The sequence below is a fragment of the Cloeon dipterum genome, chromosome 2, assembly GCF_949628265.1.
Source record: "Cloeon dipterum chromosome 2, ieCloDipt1.1, whole genome shotgun sequence".
Taxonomy (NCBI): Eukaryota; Metazoa; Arthropoda; class Insecta; order Ephemeroptera; family Baetidae; genus Cloeon; species Cloeon dipterum.
Window position 1 is genome coordinate 11,859,019 of NC_088787.1, and position 17,901 is coordinate 11,876,919.

General features: G+C 41.1%; 1 protein-coding gene across 3 annotated transcripts; it reads right to left on the reverse strand.

The window, feature by feature from the left end:
* Window positions 1–1,587: 1,587 nt before the first annotated feature.
* Window positions 1,588–16,040, reverse strand: LOC135938166 (alpha-2-macroglobulin-like protein 1). Of its 3 annotated transcripts, none has more exons than XM_065481741.1 (25): window positions 15,919–16,040; window positions 7,853–7,935; window positions 7,642–7,805; window positions 7,360–7,589; window positions 7,045–7,161; window positions 6,823–6,986; window positions 6,647–6,767; window positions 6,350–6,589; window positions 6,121–6,300; window positions 5,645–5,842; window positions 5,322–5,588; window positions 4,926–5,264; window positions 4,759–4,870; window positions 4,458–4,656; window positions 4,174–4,402; window positions 3,921–4,120; window positions 3,784–3,866; window positions 3,613–3,725; window positions 3,169–3,561; window positions 2,821–3,109; window positions 2,614–2,768; window positions 2,341–2,556; window positions 2,050–2,281; window positions 1,823–1,995; window positions 1,588–1,765 (listed from the first exon to the last, which is right to left on the reverse strand). In XM_065481741.1, the coding sequence occupies exons 2-25, from the start codon at window positions 7,927–7,929 to the stop codon at window positions 1,730–1,732; spliced, it is 4,527 nt and encodes a 1,508-aa protein (XP_065337813.1). In that variant the 5' UTR covers window positions 7,930–7,935; window positions 15,919–16,040; the 3' UTR covers window positions 1,588–1,729. The 3 variants fall into 3 exon arrangements, with proteins under 3 accessions (XP_065337813.1, XP_065337815.1, XP_065337814.1); XM_065481743.1 differs by lacking the exons at window positions 4,458–4,656; window positions 4,759–4,870; window positions 4,926–5,264; ... (8 more) ...; window positions 7,642–7,805; window positions 7,853–7,935 and adding exons at window positions 12,294–12,486; window positions 12,599–12,710; window positions 12,766–13,104; ... (8 more) ...; window positions 15,459–15,622; window positions 15,669–15,751 and having other exon boundaries at window positions 15,919–16,026; XM_065481742.1 differs by lacking the exons at window positions 1,588–1,765; window positions 1,823–1,995; window positions 2,050–2,281; ... (19 more) ...; window positions 7,642–7,805; window positions 7,853–7,935 and adding exons at window positions 9,436–9,611; window positions 9,669–9,841; window positions 9,896–10,127; ... (19 more) ...; window positions 15,459–15,622; window positions 15,669–15,751 and having other exon boundaries at window positions 15,919–16,025.
* Window positions 16,041–17,901: the final 1,861 nt, after the last annotated feature.

Here is a 17,901-nt window from a genome sequence, read left to right on the forward strand (position 1 = left end):
CGCGACGGGAGAAAAAATAACGAAAGAAAGAAGGAACGAACTCACGGTGCGATGGCCCGCGGCCGATTCATTATTAATATTGTTATTAGGGCCTCACCTGACATCTCTGTTGTGCTCGCCTACCCTGACACGACGGCTCCAAGGGCGACTCCGGGCCCGAGAGAATTAAAAAGGACCTGCCTGTGACTAATCACGCACCTCATTAGCACTAAATCATCGCGAAAGTGCTGAACGCACGCGTAGTGAAACTCTTGTTTGGACGCGCTGCATAGAAAATTGTTCAATTAATTTCTCGGAAACGACGTCGACCCGTGTCTCGATCAATTTTATGTGGAGATTTTTACCAAAATTATCCTAGCAACTAAATTTATCTTTTTAAGTTTGTTTTCCTCCATTAAAAAAAATTTGAGAGTAATAAGCAGTATTTTTATAGTAAACGAAACTTGTCAAAACTGATATTTTAAGACACCTGTCACTCGACGCAAACGCCCTCGTTTTTTCCTGACTGCACCCTCCGCCCACGGCTCAACGTGAAACAAAGCGAGTTTTTTCCCTGTTGTTCCGCGCGATCGACAGCAGCGTGCGTGCGTGGTGCGTGATGACAGGAATGTGTTGGGAAAAGTGCCGTAAAAGAGGCCCGGCGTCGGTTTTATTGCTTTTTACACCTGACTGCTGGCCAAATCACACGCCTAAATGCCGGGCCGGCAGCCGCGGCGGGAGTCGGCGGTCGCTCCGCGCGAGAAGACTTTTCTGAAAGGCGAATGAGGGACTCCGCCCTCGGATTACAAGATCCCTTTCAGCTGCCTGTTTTATTTTTTGTCCCGAGAGCTGGCTGCTCTGTGAAAAGGCAGTTTGATTGCTTTTCTTCTCGCGGCCTCAAATGTATTTTTTTCTTTTCTCTCTAGCCGTGATTGATGGAGCAGAGGGCACCGCGTATGCAACCCGTTGGGCGCGGTCGCGCTGCAGGCTGCATTTCTGCACTCAGCAGGAGACCGTCGGCAACTGCGACCGAATACAATAATTTTATCAGTTGTTATCACATACAGACCAACAATTTATTTCTGGTAATTCTTTTAATTTAAATAGGAATATAGGATTGAGTGTCGAAAACCACAATTTTTTATCTAACACGATACAGAACTGTCTTAAAAAATTAAAAACTTTAGTTCTAGTTAGATAAAGACAACTTATTTTATTTATTATTTCCACTAAAAAAAGAAGATTTGCTTTTTTCATTTTTAAGACGGTCCTGATTTATTGAATGATACTTTTTAAAGAAGAAATAAAAATGCTTCAAAAATTGAAGCAGTCTAGGTCCGCCGAACCGTAATCCTTCATTTTTTCGCTTCTAATCTAATTAATCATTTTAGAAAAAAATTCTCCTGCAAGCGCGAGAGGCGAAAGAGTAAATAAAAACTCAACAGCCGCATAATAATAATTCGAGTTAAGCACATAAGCGCACAAGTGGATGAGTATATTATAATGTTCCTTGAATTTTTAAAGCTTTAATTTTACTTGCTGCCTTTGTATGAATTATACATATTATGACAATTTTTAGAGTTGTTCGGGGTTTATGAAACAAACGGCTTTAAAGTAGAACATTTATTTTATTGTTGGGTAACAATGACAAAAAGAAGACTTGCACCATTTTTTCACAACTCATAAGACGCCCCTGTAATTCGATAAGACTTGTTTAATCTTCCGTCATGTAGGCCATAGCCGATAACGCTCAAGGGCTGCAGTTCAAGCCCACCAATCCGTATTCCTGTAAAGTTTACCATTTATAAGGTGCTCTAAATAGAGACGAAAAAATAAAACGTACGTCACGGGCAAACCACTCCTGTTCATAGTAGTCATAGAGCTTGACCTGCGCCGGCTTAATGTTCTCGACCTGGACCTTCTGTGCGATGATTATTGGCACGCTCAAGGGCGTCGAATCGATCGAGTCAAAGTACAGTTGAAGCTTGCCCTCTTCGAATTCCCACCGCTTGAAAGCTGAAATATTAATTTGTGTTGAAACAATTTTTTCCTAAATCATTAGAGGCGCACTTGGCAATTTGTTCTTCAGCTTGTCCAGAGAGGTAGTGGACGGTTTGTATCCGCTAAGTAGTTCAACCTCCAGGACGGCCATGTTGGAGGCTCCGTCCGGCAAGTTGTAAGCCAGGGTGAATTCGAGCTCAAGGTCGGTGCACTTCTCCCCCTTGGCTTTGCTAACTTTACTCGTCACATTGAACGCGTCCAGCTTCTCACTCGACTTCTTCAAATTATATCGCACTGTATTCTGGAATTTGTAGAAAAAAATTAAAATAATTCTTTTTTGCACGTGAAATAATTTTCTACTTGAATAAGGCCGCAACCCTCTCCGTCGGCGGTCCACTGCAGGTTTCTGGGCACGCTACCCAAATCCTTTTGCTGCAAGATTTGCTTGTTTGCGGATTTGACCTCAAAGTTCAGGCTATCTCGGCCCTCAGGGGTTACGGTGATTTTCAGATCAACATTTCCCCGCGGCAGGGTCGAGGCGAATACTGCCAATGCCTCCAGGGCAACGACGGTGTCCTAAAAAAATATGATTGTATGAATGAAAATTTCAATTTTTCTTATGAAAAATCGCACCTGTGTCGAAACAAATCCTCCGTTGCTGTTCCTTTGCTTAGACACCCAGCGTGTTGCATTGAAAGCCAGCTCCAAGTTCTCTGTGCCGCCGACCTTGACCAATGTCAAGATTGCGTAAGCGGTCATCTCGATGTTCAGGCCCAAGCTGGTCGAATCTAAATAAATGCAGCTAATTAGACTAGGTTAATAAAAACCCGCAATTGAGACCTTTTTGCCAGTAGACATCGGTGTCTCCTTCCTTGGTGGTGCTTTTAATTAAATCATCCAGTGCCTTGCGCGCGTCGTTGCCCACAGAGGCAGGTCTGTTCAGGCGATCGCTGATCAACTGCAGGGCGTAAGTGGAAATTACGCGAGTGTACAGTTCGGTGTCTGCGCTTGATTGTTTCAGACAGTCGAGGCCGTTTTCGAAAACCTTGTCATTTTCCACTGATTTCGATTTCAGCAGCGCGATCAAAATGTAGGCGGTCAACGCCACTGGCGATTCCGAAACACCGCCCTGGAAGAGAATTTATTAAATAAATCGTATTAATTTAAAAATTAGAATAGATAAAATACCTTCATGGCCTTGTGGAAAAGTTTCCCGACTTGTCTGAAGCATCCGTTCTCCAGCTGGTGCGACAAAATCCAGTCAGTGCTCTTTTTCAGATCGTCTTGGTCCACGTCTATGAACTCTCTGGCTTGCGCGAATGATTTCACAACGAAGGCGGTCAGCCACATCGAACCCGACTCATCGCTTTTGCCAAATGCCGAGTAGGATCCGTCGTCGTGCCTGTATTTGAGCTCTCTTTGGTAGCCGGCTTTCATGTTCTGAACGGCCTCCTCCTGCAGCCGCGGATTTTCCGCTGAGCCGCTCACGTTCAAGTACTTCAACACCACGATGTTCGGCACGAAGAGAACCATGTTCTGCTCTCCGCAGCCCACCGGGAGCTGCACCAACCGGTCCAGGTGCTGTCGAATTCTCTTTTAAATTGGATAAATTTAATAAAATGGAAAATTCACCTCCATGCTGGGTCCCAACAGGTCGCCAATTACCGCCACCTCTGCCCTGTCAGAGCCGGGCACAATGTTTTCCGGCAGTTCTAAATTCCAGGATATTTGTTGAACGTCTTTTTCTATAAAATATATAGTATTTAGTGAATTATTTCTATGTATTCTGTAATTTTTATTTACTCTCGGAACAATAGAACAATGATCTGGTTTTCTCAACGGGAATTCCCTCTGGCTTTATCAAAATTGGCTTGATGATTTCGTCACTAGACACAAAATATTTAATAAATCCTTCAATAAAATTGTCTTTAAAAATGTACCTGACGGAGACGGATTCCCCAGATCCGCAATCGCGTACACTGTCGTCTATGCCAGCACTCACAGAAATGTTGTGTTTCCCTAAGACTTTCGTGTCTAACTCAAAGGTGTGCACCAACTTGTCGAATCCTCCAAGGCACGCCGAGAAGGTCTGCTTGCCCCTCAGGTCACCGCCAGTAAAGCTTCCAAAAGTTAGTTTAACCTATGATATTCTAGTTATTTACTCGGCGTCTAAGCATTTTTATTTTTTTTTACCGGTAGGTCGCGAGATAGTTGGTTGAAAAGTGACACCTTCAAATGCAGGATTTCCTCCCTTTTGACCGAGTAGGGCAGGGTGAAGTCCATAAAGAACGGTTTTATAACCCTGAGCGATGTTTCTGGCGCTATTCCCACTCCGTCAGTGTTGGAGACGCAAACCGTGTTGAGCACCCAGTCCGTGATCGAGTCCGGCGTTTCCAGCTGCAGATTTTTCGTTTCGTTTGCACTAAACATAATTAAATTTATTTGTAAAAAATTAAGGAATTTTATAGGAATTTTACCTGACGCCTTCCAACTTCCACAACCACGTTTCGGGAAAAAAGGATCTCACTTTTTCTTCTTTAGCTACAGCTACACGGTCAGCAATATCTGATTCTTGAGCAGGGGGAGCAGGGACAGCAGCAGCTGCACTGTTTAGCCAAGCTCCTCCCGCTAGGCCATAACTTGGCCTTGATGTTGCAGCAAATGGAATAAAAGAAACTGCAAGAAATATAAGCTCATTGGTAATTTGTCTCTGCAATATTTTTAAAAATCTTCAAAATTCTTAATTAATGTAAGTAAATTCAAAAAAATGTGGTTCACCCTCAGGATATAAATAACCGAAAGGACATTCGTCACACTCTTCTTTGGTGTTGCCATACTGACAAGGTTTTACGTTATGCTCCAACGTGCTCAAAATTAATACGCGACTGTCCTGTTGGATAAAAGACATTAAAATGCGTCACTTTAATTTTAGCCACCAAACAAACCTCAAATACTCTTTTTGCGTTGCCGAATTCCATCGAATAGCGTGGTTGAAATCGAATACTCCTGATGGCCGTGCTGGCCCTTTCAGGCACTGGCTTCTCACTTGGTTCTTTCTTGCATTTACGAACCTTGTATTTCCATGATACATAGTTCTCTTGCTTTACGCCATTCACATTGTTCAATTGGAAAAACCTTTCAGCATCCCAAGTGTCTTTTCGTTTGAGCAATTTGACCGCCTTGTCCACAGCGGTGAGGGCGCACAACGAGTCGGCACTGGCGCCGAGAGAAAGGGTCACGGACTGGCCAGGCCTAACGGACTGTTTCGTAAACTTCGAAGTGACCTATATTTAAAATACGAATATTTTTTTACTTAAAATAACAATTTCGAAATGGCTTGCCTTATTTGTGAAGCAGTTTTGAATTTTGAAAGTCCTGCTTGAGGCTACGATTTCCTTGTCCTCTCGGATGTAGAAAACGATCAGTTTCAACTCTGGTGAAAATCTCGGCTCGGCTAGAAAATCCAGATTAAACTTCCCCACTGAAATTTCACTCTCTTCCGATGTGAAATTGGCCTTGTAAATAACATTTTTCAGCGTCGGGGGTGTTATCGCCTCTGCTTTCGCAGTCACAACGCCTGTCTTCACAATGTTTCCTCTGGATTCCACCTAGGATTTGTAAATTAACATGCCTGTGTATCAAAATTAACTTTATTATTTCTTACGATGTACTTGAAGTCGATCGAACTGCCTTTAACTTTTTTGTCGAATGTGAACAAAACCTCAGCCTCGAGTTTTTCGCCGCATTTAGCAATTTTGTGTGGGCTGTTGATCTCAATGTGCGAGCTCGACGACGAAACCCAAGGATAGATCGTTTGTTCTGAAGATAAATCGCTGCACGCATTTTTGGTGGAATTTTTGCACTGTTGAAAAAAAGAAATTAATTTTTATGTTAATTCTATAATGGTGTGCAATTTCAATATACACATAAAATTAAATAACACAGCTGGTGAATGATAAATACCCAGAACAGATTTTCCTGGTCAAATTACTGACCGGAAAAAGTAATAATGTGTCAAGATAATTTGCACATTAGCTAAAGATGTATTTGGTCGTTTCATTTTTTTTTTAATTTTCTAAATTGTTGCTTCACTGTCTATAAAATTCATTTCAAAAAAATTCGTTGTAACTTTGATTTAACCTTTGCTTTGACAGTGATTTCCGTTTTTGATATTCCAGCCAAAATAGTGAAGTAGACTTTTCCATCCTGGTCGGTCTCAATGCTTTCAATCTTGTGCTCTCCTTGAATTTCTTCTCCTTCGGCGGTCAGTTCGAGTTCCGCGTGCGGAATCGGGTCATCATTACCTTTCTTCAGCGTAAACTGAAACACAAACTATTAACACTTTATTCTATCTCCCTCAAAATCTTACTTCTCCTCTAAAGGGAATGAAAGGTCGGTAAAACTGCCTCTGGTGTGTGTTAACTAATTTCGCTTTTTGGTAGTAGTTGGAACTAGAAGTGGTCTCAATGACTTCACGCGTTTCACCAGTTCCCTTCTCCTCAATTGTCGCGTTAAAAATAACGCCAGTAACTTTGGTTTTGCCATTGACGTCCTTGTTAATAATCTCCTTTGTCAACACTAACTCGTGACAACCATCATTCTTTCTCAGCTAATGAAAAATGTATTTATACGAGATCTCATTATTTATTTTAATATGAAAAATTACCGTGCCATTTATCTGGGAGATTATCGTTTCATTCTCAGGTGATGAACCTCGCCAATAGTGATATTTAACAGGTTTGAAAACGGCCTTCACTGTGCCCTGTACTGCTCCGCCAAAAGTGTATCTGTAAACAATTAAAAAATAAATAAAAAAACGAAAAAGTACTTCTTGGCCCTTACTTGGCACAAACTTTCCAAGTGAAATCATTGCCAGAGCTCAAATCGAAATCTCTCGGTGGCTCCACGGTGACCTCAAATTTTGGCAAAACGTACTCTTTCACCTCGAATCTCTGTGTGTCGATTTTTTCATCCTTTCCATGGCGAACATTTATGGTCCAATGTCCCTGTCAACGTCAAAGCTTTCACAAATTCATATTAAATTTAAAAAAATATTTATCCTACCTTGATTGGCTCACTTATGAGCTGGAAGTCCAGTTGCACTAGTCCGTTTTTCCTCTCCACGTCTGTCCAAACGGCTGTTTTAATTCCATCTGGGTTTGTGATCCACACCTTAGGAAGCTAGATAAAATATAGATGGAGCTCTTTAAAATACCTTTATTCTTTTTTTTTTGTAAGATATAGAAACAAAAATCTAGTGTGTTGTAAGCATTAAAAAATAGTATATATCTGAGGTTTTAAATTATGAATAATTGCAAAACAATAAAACCTCAAAAGAAACATATAAATAAGCAGTTAATGTTTATGTAAAATACTCACTGCCGGTGTGGTGATTGGAAGGAAGTTTTCCTTGGTTTGCAAAATCCTGAATTGCACCAGCTCTCCCGGTTTGTAAAACGGTTTGTCTGTTTCGATAAACGTCGAATATCGCGGTGTGAAGAACAAAAGTTCGGAGCTCAAGTTTTTTCCTTCATCGTAGTGAAGTTCAAGTTTTCCTCTATAGCTCTTTGTGGTTGGAACTGACAGTTGGATCTCGTGCAATTTGGCGTCTGAACCGCAAAAAAATAAATAATAATATAAAAAAAATAGAAGCCCACGCACCTGGATTTTCCAAAACGATCGCATTAAGCTCTCGTTCCTCGTTGTTTTCTTTCGTCAGCAGTCGAATCTTGAAATTCGTTTTTTTCGGGTTGTCAAGAATATTGAGTAACATTGTCTCAGTTTTTTCGACGGCAAACACGCTCGGCGCCGTGAGAATGAATTTGCTGTAATGTAAATTTAAATCGTGAACGAAAGAAACAATAAAACTCACGTCTCTTCCGTTCCTACCGCCAGTGGGACGTCGGCCCACAGCATCACAAAGAGCAAAATAGGCTGCAGGAGCTTCATTTTTGCCTAAAAAACAAATAAATCGGGATAGAAAATTTCTACTGATTTTTTTTCGCTCTTTTTATCCCTGTCCGAGGACCGGAGGACCGGGAAGGGCGCGCACTGCACTAGCACGAATGCTGAAATCTGGGTCCCAATAACACCGTGAACGGATAACATGGGCGCACCAGGCCGCACAGGGCCCAAGCCCACTCAAGGGCCACTTGCCTCCGCACCGAGGACTGCATTGAAACGCTAGACATTTATCCCGTGAAGCCAAATCACGCATGCTGGAAAGGTGCAAACCAGCAAGTAGCGAGTCTAAGCAGTCCGTTGAGCAATTTGAGCATTTCGAGTCACTAAACTAACCACTTTTTGCCATTTCTGACATTGGGTAGCCAGTATTAGATCTCCGAACTGCTCAAATTCCTCTCATTGCTTTGACACTCCTGAGAGTGCCTTAACAATGCGAGCCAACGGGCTGGTTTTAGAAAATGATGATTCAGAAATAAAAACTTTTGTTCAATTTGAATTTGTTTATTGTGTGCAAATATTTACGGAGAGATTGTTGTGATTAAAAAATTAAAAACTGGCAAGCCCCTGATCAAATAAATGAAAATTGATGCATGCAAAGTTAACAAATATTATGCTTGCGAAATACTCACTTTTGATTTTGTTGGTCTCTATCCTGCTTTCCTCGAGCTTCCACGATGTTCGTCGAGAAGAGATAAAGTGAACGAAGTCTGCGGCAAACGTTCAGTTTTATGCATGTGACCAGTTTTTAAATGCCATAGGCAGGGCTGTGGGTATTTCCCGGGGATTTTTGCGGTATTTACCTGTTTCGTGCGGGTTTTCTTGCGCCTCATGGTTATATTATTAAATAAATTTCCTATATGGAGAGGGGATGGGTTTTTTTTGTTTTTGTTAACTCGTGGACTTTTTGAGTTTATAAACATTTTTAATGTAATTTTTCATGAGCACCAAAAATACGGAAATCGCGGTAAAAAATATGTTATCGCCAACCGCGCACAGACGGACACCTAAGTCTATATACGTGCTGTGATATCTATATGGTTTGCTTAAGATCCGAAAAGACCCGAAATTTTCATCTTCCACTTCTTGCACAGTTCCGCTGCTATAGGTTATTTTCTTAACTAAAATATGAACAAGAAAAAAATTGTATTTAATATAACAAAAATTTAATCATTCAGAGCTCTTGGAAATTTTAACCACTTTAAGTTAACAAATTTAGTAAATTTGTTGTGAATTTTCTGTAAGATAATAATATTTTAAGTTACAGGAATAAATAAAATTCAGGATATAGCAGTTCTCAACTGTGATAAAACATTTTCCGGAAATATAAATCCAAATTTATCCCGCTAGTTTCACCATGGTCTGGGACGTGCAACAAGCAGTTATGGAAATATCACTTTAATTTTTAAAGCAGCAATTTGATTGCTGTCTTCATATGAATTATACATATTATGAAAATTTTTAGAGTTATTCGGGGTTTATGAAACAAACGGCTTTAAAGTAGAACATTTTTTATTGTTGGGTAACAATGACAAAAAGAAGACTTGCACCATTTTTTCACAACTCATAAGACGCCCCTGTAATTCGACGAGACTTTTTTAATCTTCCGTCATGTAGGCCATAGCCGATAACGCTCAAGGGCTGCAGTTCAAGCCTGCCAATCCGTATTCCTGTAAAGTTTACCATTTATAAGGTGCTCTAAATAAAGACGGAAAAATAAAACGTACATCACGGGCAAACCACTCCTGTTCATAGTAGTCATAGAGCTTGACCTGCGCCGGCTTAATGTTCTCGATCTGGACCTTCTGTGCGATGATTATTGGCACGCTCAAGGGCGTCGAATCGATCGAGTCAAAGTACAGTTGAAGCTTGCCCTCTTCGAATTCCCACCGCTTGAAAGCTGAAATATTCATTTGTGTTGAAACAATTTTTTCCTAAGTAATTAGAGGCGCACTTGGCAATTTGTTCTTCAGCTTGTCCAGAGAGGTAGTGGACGGTTTGTATCCGCTAAGTAGTTCAACCTCCAGGACGGCCATGTTGGAGGCTCCGTCCGGCAAGTTGTAAGCCAGGGTGAATTCGAGCTCAAGGTCGGTGCACTTCTCCCCCTTGGCCTTGCTTACTTTACTCGTCACATTGAACGCGTCCAACTTCTCACTCGACTTCTTCAAATTGTATCGCACTGTATTCTGAAATATGTAAAAAGATGAAAAACATTCTATTTTGCACGTGAAATAATTGTCTACTTGAATAAGGCCGCAGCCCTCTCCGTCGGCGGTCCACTGCAGGTTTCTGGGCACGCTACCCAAATCCTTTTGCTGCAAGATTTGCTTGTTTGCGGATTTGACCTCAAAGTTCAGGCTATCTCGGCCCTCAGGGGTTACGGTGATTTTCAAATCAACATTTCCCCGCGGCAAGGTCGAGGCGAACACTGCCAAAGCCTCCAGGGCAACGACGGTGTCCTAAAAATAATATGATTGTGTGAATGAAATTTCTTTTTTGTTATAAAAATTCGCACCTGTGTCGAAACAAATCCTCCGTTGCTGTTTCTTTGTTTAGACACCCAGCGTGTTGCATTGAAAGCCAGCTCCAAGTTCTCTGTGCCGCCGACCTTGACCAATGTCAAGATTGCGTAGGCGGTCATCTCGATGTTCAGGCCCAAGCTGGTCGAATCTAAATAAATTCAGCTAATTAAACTAGGTTAATAAAAACCCGCAATTGAGACCTTTTTGCCAGTAGACATCGGTGTCTCCTTCCTTGGTGGTGCTTTTAATTAAATCATCCAGTGCCTTGCGCGCGTCGTTGCCCACAGATGCAGGTCTGTTCAGGCGATCGCTGATCAACTGCAGGGCGTAAGTGGAAATTACGCGAGTGTACAGTTCGGTGTCAGCGCTTGATTGCTTCAGACAGTCGAGGCCGTTTTCGAAAACCTTGTCGTTTTCCACTGATTTCGATTTCAGCAGCGCGATCAAAATGTAGGCGGTCAACGCCACTGGCGATTCCGAAACACCGCCCTGCAAGAGAATTTATTAAATAAATCGTATTAATTTAAAAATAAGAATAAATAAAATACCTTCATGGCCTTGTGGAAAAGTTTCCCGACTTGTCTGAAGCATCCGTTCTCCAGCTGGTGCGACAAAATCCAGTCAGTGCTCTTTTTCAGATCGTCCTGGTCCACGTCTATAAACTCTCTGGCTTGCGCGAATGATTTTACAACGAACGCGGTCAGCCACATCGAACCCGACTCATCGCTTTTGCCAAATGCCGAGTAGGATCCGTCGTCGTGCCTGTATTTGAGCTCTCTTTGGTAGCCGGCTTTCATGTTCTGAACGGCTTCTTCCTGCAGCCGCGGATTTTCCGCTGAGCCGCTCACGTTCAAGTACTTCAACACCACGATGTTCGGCACGAAGAGAACCATGTTCTGCTCTCCGCAGCCCACCGGGAGCTGCACCAACCGGTCCAAGTGCTGTCGAATTCTCTTTTAAATTGGATAAATTTAATAAAATGGAAAATTCACCTCCATGCTGGGTCCCAACAGGTCGCCAATTACCGCCACCTCTGCCCTGTCAGAGCCGGGCACAATGTTTTCTGGCAGTTCTAAATTCCAGGATATTTGTTGAACGTCTTTTTCTATAAAATATAGTATTTAGTGAATTATTTCAATTCTGTAATTTTTATTTACTCTCGGAACAATAGAACAATGATCTGGTTTTCTCAACGGGAATTCCCTCTGGCTTTATCAAAATTGGCTTGATGATTTCGTCACTATACATAGAAACATTTAATAAATACTTCAATAAAATGTCTTTAAAAATGTACCTGACGGAGACGGATTCCCCAGATCCGCAATCCCGTAAACTGTCGTCTATGCCAGCACTCACAGAAATGTTGTGTTTCCCTAAGACTTTCGTGTCTAATTCAAAGGTGTGCACCAACTTGTCGAATCCTCCAAGGCACGCCGAGAAGGTCTGCTTGCCCCTCAAGTCACCGCCAGTAAAGCTTCCAAAAGTTAGTTTAACCTATAATTTTCTAGTTATTTACTCGGCGTCTAAGCATTTTTATTTTATTTTACCGGTAGCTCGCGAGATAGTTGGTTGAAAAGTGACACCTTCAAATGCAGGATTTCCTCCCTTTTGACCGAGTAGGGCAGGGTGAAGTCCATAAAGAACGGTTTTATAACCCTGAGCGATGTTTCTGGCGCTATTCCCACTCCGTCAGTGTTGGAGACGCAAACCGTGTTGAGCACCCAGTCCGTGATCGAGTCCGGCGTTTCCAGCAGCAGATTTTTCGACTCGTTTGCACTATACATAATTAAATTTATTTGTAAAAAATTAAGGAAATTTTTTGAGTTTTACCTGACACCTTCCAACTTCCACAGCCACGTTTCGGGAAAAAAGGATCTTACTTTTTCTTCTTTAGGTACAGCTACACGGTCAGCATTAAAAGCAGCACCTGACGCTTGAGCAGGGATAGCAGCACTCTCTAGCACAGGTACTGCCCCTAGACCTGCCAAACCTGGCGTTGATGGTGCGGCAAATGTAAAATATACTGCAAGAAATACAACAAGTATAAGCACGTTGGTAATTTTGTATCTGCAATATTTTTAAAAATCTTCAAAATTCTTAATTAATGTAAGTAAATTCAAAAAAATGTGGTTCACCCTCAGGATATAAATAACCGAAAGGACATTCGTCACACTCTTCTTTGGTGTTGCCATACTGACAAGGTTTTACGTTATGCTCCAACGTGCTCAAAATTAACACGCGACTGTCCTGTTGGATAAAAGACATTAAAATGCGTCACTTTAATTTTAGCCACCAAACAAACCTCAAATACTCTTTTTGCGTTGCCGAATTCCATCGAATAGCGTGGTTGAAATCGAATACTCCTGATGGCCGTGCTGGCCCTTTCAGGCACTGGCTTCTCACTTGGTTCTTTCTTGCATTTACGAACATCGTATTTCCATGATACATAGTTCTCTTGCTTTACGCCATTCACATTGTTCAATAGGAAAAACCTCTCAGCATCCCAAGTGTCTCTTTGTTTGAGCAATTTGACCGCCTTGTCCACAGCGGTGAGGGCGCACAACGAGTCGGCACTGGCGCCGAGAGAAAGGGTCACGGACTGGCCAGGCCTAACGGACTGTTTCGTAAACTTGGAAGTGACCTATATTTAAAAAACGAGTATTTTTTTACTTAAAATAACAATTTCGAAATGGCTTGCCTTATTTGTGAAGCAGTTTTGAATTTTGAAAGTCCTGCTTGAGGCTACGATTTCCTTGTCCTCTCGGATGTAGAAAACGATCAGTTTCAACTCTGGTGAAAATCTCGGCTCGGCTAGAACATCCAAATTAAACTTCCCCACAGAAATTTCACTCTCTTCCGATGTGAAATTGGCCTTGTAAATAACGTTTTTCAGCGTCGGGGGTGTTATCGCCTCTGCTTTCGCAGTCACAACGCCTGTCTTCACAATGTTTCCTCTGGATTCCACCTAAGATTTTTAATTCAACATTCCTGCGTGTATCAAAGGTAACTTTATTTTATTTCTTACTATGTACTTGAAGTCGATCGAACTGCCTTTAACTTTTTTGTCGAATGTGAACAAAACCTCAGCCTCAAGTTTTTCACCGCATTTAGCAATTTTGTGTGGGCTGTTGATCTCAATGTGCGAGTTCGACGACGAAACCCAAGGATAGATCGTTTGTTCTGAAGATAAATCGCTGCACGCATTTTTGGTGGAATTTTTGCACTGTTGGAAAAAAGTAATTAATTTTTATGTTAATTCTATAATGGTGTGCAATTTCAATATACATATAAAATTAAATAACATAGCTGGTGAATGATAAATACCCAGAACAGATTGTCCTGGTCAAATTACTGACCGAAAAAAGTAATAATGCGTCAAGATATTTTGCCCTTATTAGCTAGAAATATGTATTTGGTCATTTAATTTTTTTTCAATTTCCTTAATTGTTGCTTCACTGTCTATAACTATGATTTAACCTTTGCTTTGACAGTGATTTCCGTTTTTGATATTCCAGCCAAAATAGTGAAGTAGACTTTTCCATCCTGGTCGGTCTCAATGCTTTCAATCTTGTGCTCTCCTTGAATTTCTTCTCCTTCGGCGGTAAGTTCGAGTTCCGCGTCCGGAATCGGGTCATCATTACCTTTCTTCAGGGTAAACTGAAGCAAAAACTTTCAATACTTTGTTCTCTATGTTCCCACAAAATCTTACTTCTCCTCTAAAGGGAATGAAAGGTCGGTAAAACTGTGTTCGGTGTGTGTTAACTAATGCTGCTTTTTGGAAGTAGTTGGTCTCAACGATTTCACGCGTTTCGCCAGTTCCCTTCTCCTCAATTGTGGCGTTAAAAATAACGCCAGAAACTCTGGCTTTGCCATCGACGTCCTTGTTGATAATCTCCTTCGTCAACACAAACTCGTGACAACCATCATTCTTTCTCAGCTATTGAAAAATGTATTTAAACGAGATCTCATTATTTATTTGAATGTAAGAAAATACCGTGCCATTTATCTGGGAGATAATCGTTTCATTTTCAGGTGATTCACCTCGCCAAAAGAATCCATAGTGATATTTAACAGGTTTGAAAACGGCCTTCACTGTGCCTTGTACTGCTCCGCCAAAAGTGTATCTGTAAACAATTAAAGAATTAAAAAAAAAAAACGATAAAGTGCTTCTTGACCCTTACTTGGCACAAACTTTCCAAGTGAAATCATTGCCAGAGCTCAAATCGAAATCTCTCGGTGGCTCCACGGTGACCTCAAATTTTGGCAAAACGTACTCTTTCACCTCAAAGCTCTGTATGTCGACTCTTTCATCCTTTCCATGGCGAACACTAATGGTCCAATGTCCCTGTCAACGTCAAAGTTTTCACAAATTCATATTAAATTTTAAAAAATATTTATCCTACCTTGATTGGCTCACTTATGAGCTGGAAGTCCAGTTGCACTAGTCCGTTTTTCCTCTCCACGTCCGTCCAAACGGCTGTTTTAATTCCATCTGGGTTTGTGATCCACACCTTAGGAAGCTAGATAAAAGACATGGAGCTCTTTTAAATTACTTTTCCTTTTTTTGTAAGATATTGAAACGCAAACTGGTGTGTTGTAAGCATTAAAAAATAGTATATATCTGAGGTTTTAAATTAGGTGAATAATTGCAAAACAATAAAACCTCAAAAGAAACATGTAAATAAGCAGTTAATGTTTATGTAAAATACTCACTGCCGGTGTGGTGATTGGAAGGAAGTTTTCCTTGGTTTGCAAAATCCTGAATTGCACCAGCTCTCCCGGTTTGTAAAACGGTTTGTCTGTTTCGATAAACGTCGAATATCGCGGCGTGAAGAACAATAGATCGGAGCTCAAGTTTTTTCCTTCATCGTAGTGAAGTTCAAGTTTTCCACTATAGCTCTTTGTGGTTGGTACTGACAGTTGGATCTCGTGCAATTTGGCATCTGAACCGCAAAAAATAAATAATAAAAAAAAAAAAAATAGAAGCCCACGCACCTGGATTTTCCAAAACGATCGCATTAAGCTCTCGTTCCTCGTTGTTTTCTTCCGTCAGCAGTCGAATCTTGAAATTCGTTTTTTTCGGGTTGTCAAGAATATTGAGCAATATTGTTTCAGTTTTTTCGACGGCAAACACGCTCGGCGCCGTAAGAATGAATTTGCTGCAATATAAATTAAAACGTGAACCAAATAAACAGTAAAACTCACGTCTCTTCCGTTCCTACCGCCAGTGGGACGTCGGCCCACAGCATCACAAAGAGCAAAATAAGCTGCAGCAGCTTCATTTTTGCCTAAAAAACCATTAAATCGGGATAGAAAATTTGTACTGATCCACAACTAAAAACTTATCGTGTGGAAATATTTAAGGAAAAATTGTTGTGATTTAAAAAATAAAAACTGACAATCCTCTGATCAAATTAATGAATATTGATGCAAAGTTAACCAATAATATACTCACTTTCGATTTTGTTGGTCTCTATCCAGCTTTTGTCGAGCTTCCACGCTGTTCGTCGAGAAGAGATAAAGTGATGGAAGCCTGCGGCAAACGTTCAGTTTTATGCATGTGACCAGTTTTTAAATGTCATAGGGCATGAGCCATGATGTAATCGCCAACCGCGCACAGACGGACGCCTCAGTACGTGCTGCGATATCTTTGTGTTATGCTCAAGATCCGAAAAGACACAAAATTATTCTTGGAAGCTGAGAAGACCCGAAATTTTCATCTTCAGCTTCTTGCACAATGCCGCTGCTACATCTGCAAACGCTATACTGTATTTTCTTAACTGATAGAATAATAAGAATCATTAAAGAAATTAAATAATACGAAAATTTAATACCACAGAGCTCTTGCAAAATTGTGTTAGCAAATTTAGTGAATTTGTTGTGAATTTTCTGTAGAATAATAATATTTTAAATTACAGGAATAAATAAAATTTTTGGTATTGCAGCTCACAGCTATTATTAAACATTTTCCGGTAAAATGAAATCCAATTTTATCCCGCTCGTTCCACCATGGTCTGGGACGTGCAAGAAGCAGTTGGAGATATAAGGAAAGTCCAAGTTTCCGCGTCGGGAGTGCAACACCCATAAAGATGAAACGCTGCTGAAGCAAACAAGGACGCAGTGTGGCGTCAAATAATCCTCACCTTCGGTCGGCTACGTGAAAATAAAAATAAATTTATGCACTGTGGTGTTATTATTTCCTTATACTTGGATATAGCCACGCTGGATGACCTTGATCTTTTAAATGAATTTTAACTATATTTGTTGATTTTAAAATATGTTTATTTAGCATTTTCTCCTAAGTGCCGTGAAGCTCATCTTTTGTCTAATTTTTTGTTGGGCCGACTGAGTGGAATGAACTGTTTACCCGGCCCTAAAAATATTCTGCAAAGTGCTGCAGCGTTGATGTTTTGCTAAAATATTACCGATGCGACCCATGAGACAAAACTGCTGCTTCCAAGTAAGGAAATTTCGAAAGATATTTTTCTCTTATCAATTTTTGTCGCTCCCATTAATATTTTGGTGAAGACCGACGTGACCTCAAGGGCAACGTCCCCCACGTCTGCCTTTCACAGACATAACAACACTTCGTGTGCAAAATTCCACGGAAAAGGGCGTATCCTGCAAGTGGAAAATACCCGACTTGATGGAAGGATGACGAAATTTTCAACCCTTAAACCAACTTGAAATTTTTGAGATGCTGTCGCCGATTGACTACCTCGAAATTTCCAAAATGAACTTCCAGCCCTCCAAGAATGCGAACAAAAACCTATTTTATATAAGGGGAAGGATTTAAAAATTAGAGAATACACGGAATATTTTAAATTAGAAATCTAATCTATCAGACAAGTTGCAGCAAAATGCAACGCAATTTATGCATTTATCCTATTTTTTCCTCATCCGTCAACAGTTTAATATCTCTGAAGGAAAATCGTAAATGTCTTGGAATCTGTCCAAACAGAGGAGAGACTAATTTTCATTTTGATAAAAGCGTTTTCTCACGAGCACAATAAAAGTCGAGATGCAAATGTGCGGCTGCGAACATTAAAATCGTTGTCCCAAAAGCAGGCAGCTTACTTAGATGGGCTTGATATTTTTATTTACGGCGTCGAGTGGCTTTATCAAAAAGGGATCAAGAGACTGGATTGTGTCGCAGCATGCGGTGGCTGCTGCAAAGGGTAAAAAATCCGCCGGCAGGGGCCATTGTTCAGGTCGGTTTTTCTCGAAATGCCTGCGCGGCCGTCCGTCCGCTATTTTGATGAAAATATCCCTTTGTTGCGCGTCCGTCCGCCGCGCGCATCTGTATAATAAGGATAATAGTGAACAAGCGAGCGCGGCGCGGCATCACAGCACAGCCTGCTTGCTTACATAATAACATCGTGCACGGCCGAAAACTCTCCAGTCACCGTCCTAATTGGAGTTTCGGCCCCGGCGTGTA

Coding starts and splice junctions, on each gene's coding strand:
- LOC135938166 (XM_065481741.1), bottom strand. CDS start 7,929: ATGAAGCTCCTGCAGCCTATTTTGCTCTTTGTGATGCTGTGGGCCGAC. Junction 7,806..7,852: donor GCGGTAGGAACGGAAGAGAC/GTGAGTTTTATT, acceptor TTTACATTACAG/CAAATTCATTCTCACGGCGC. Junction 6,301..6,349: donor TCATTCCCTTTAGAGGAGAA/GTAAGATTTTGA, acceptor TTTGTGTTTCAG/TTTACGCTGAAGAAAGGTAA.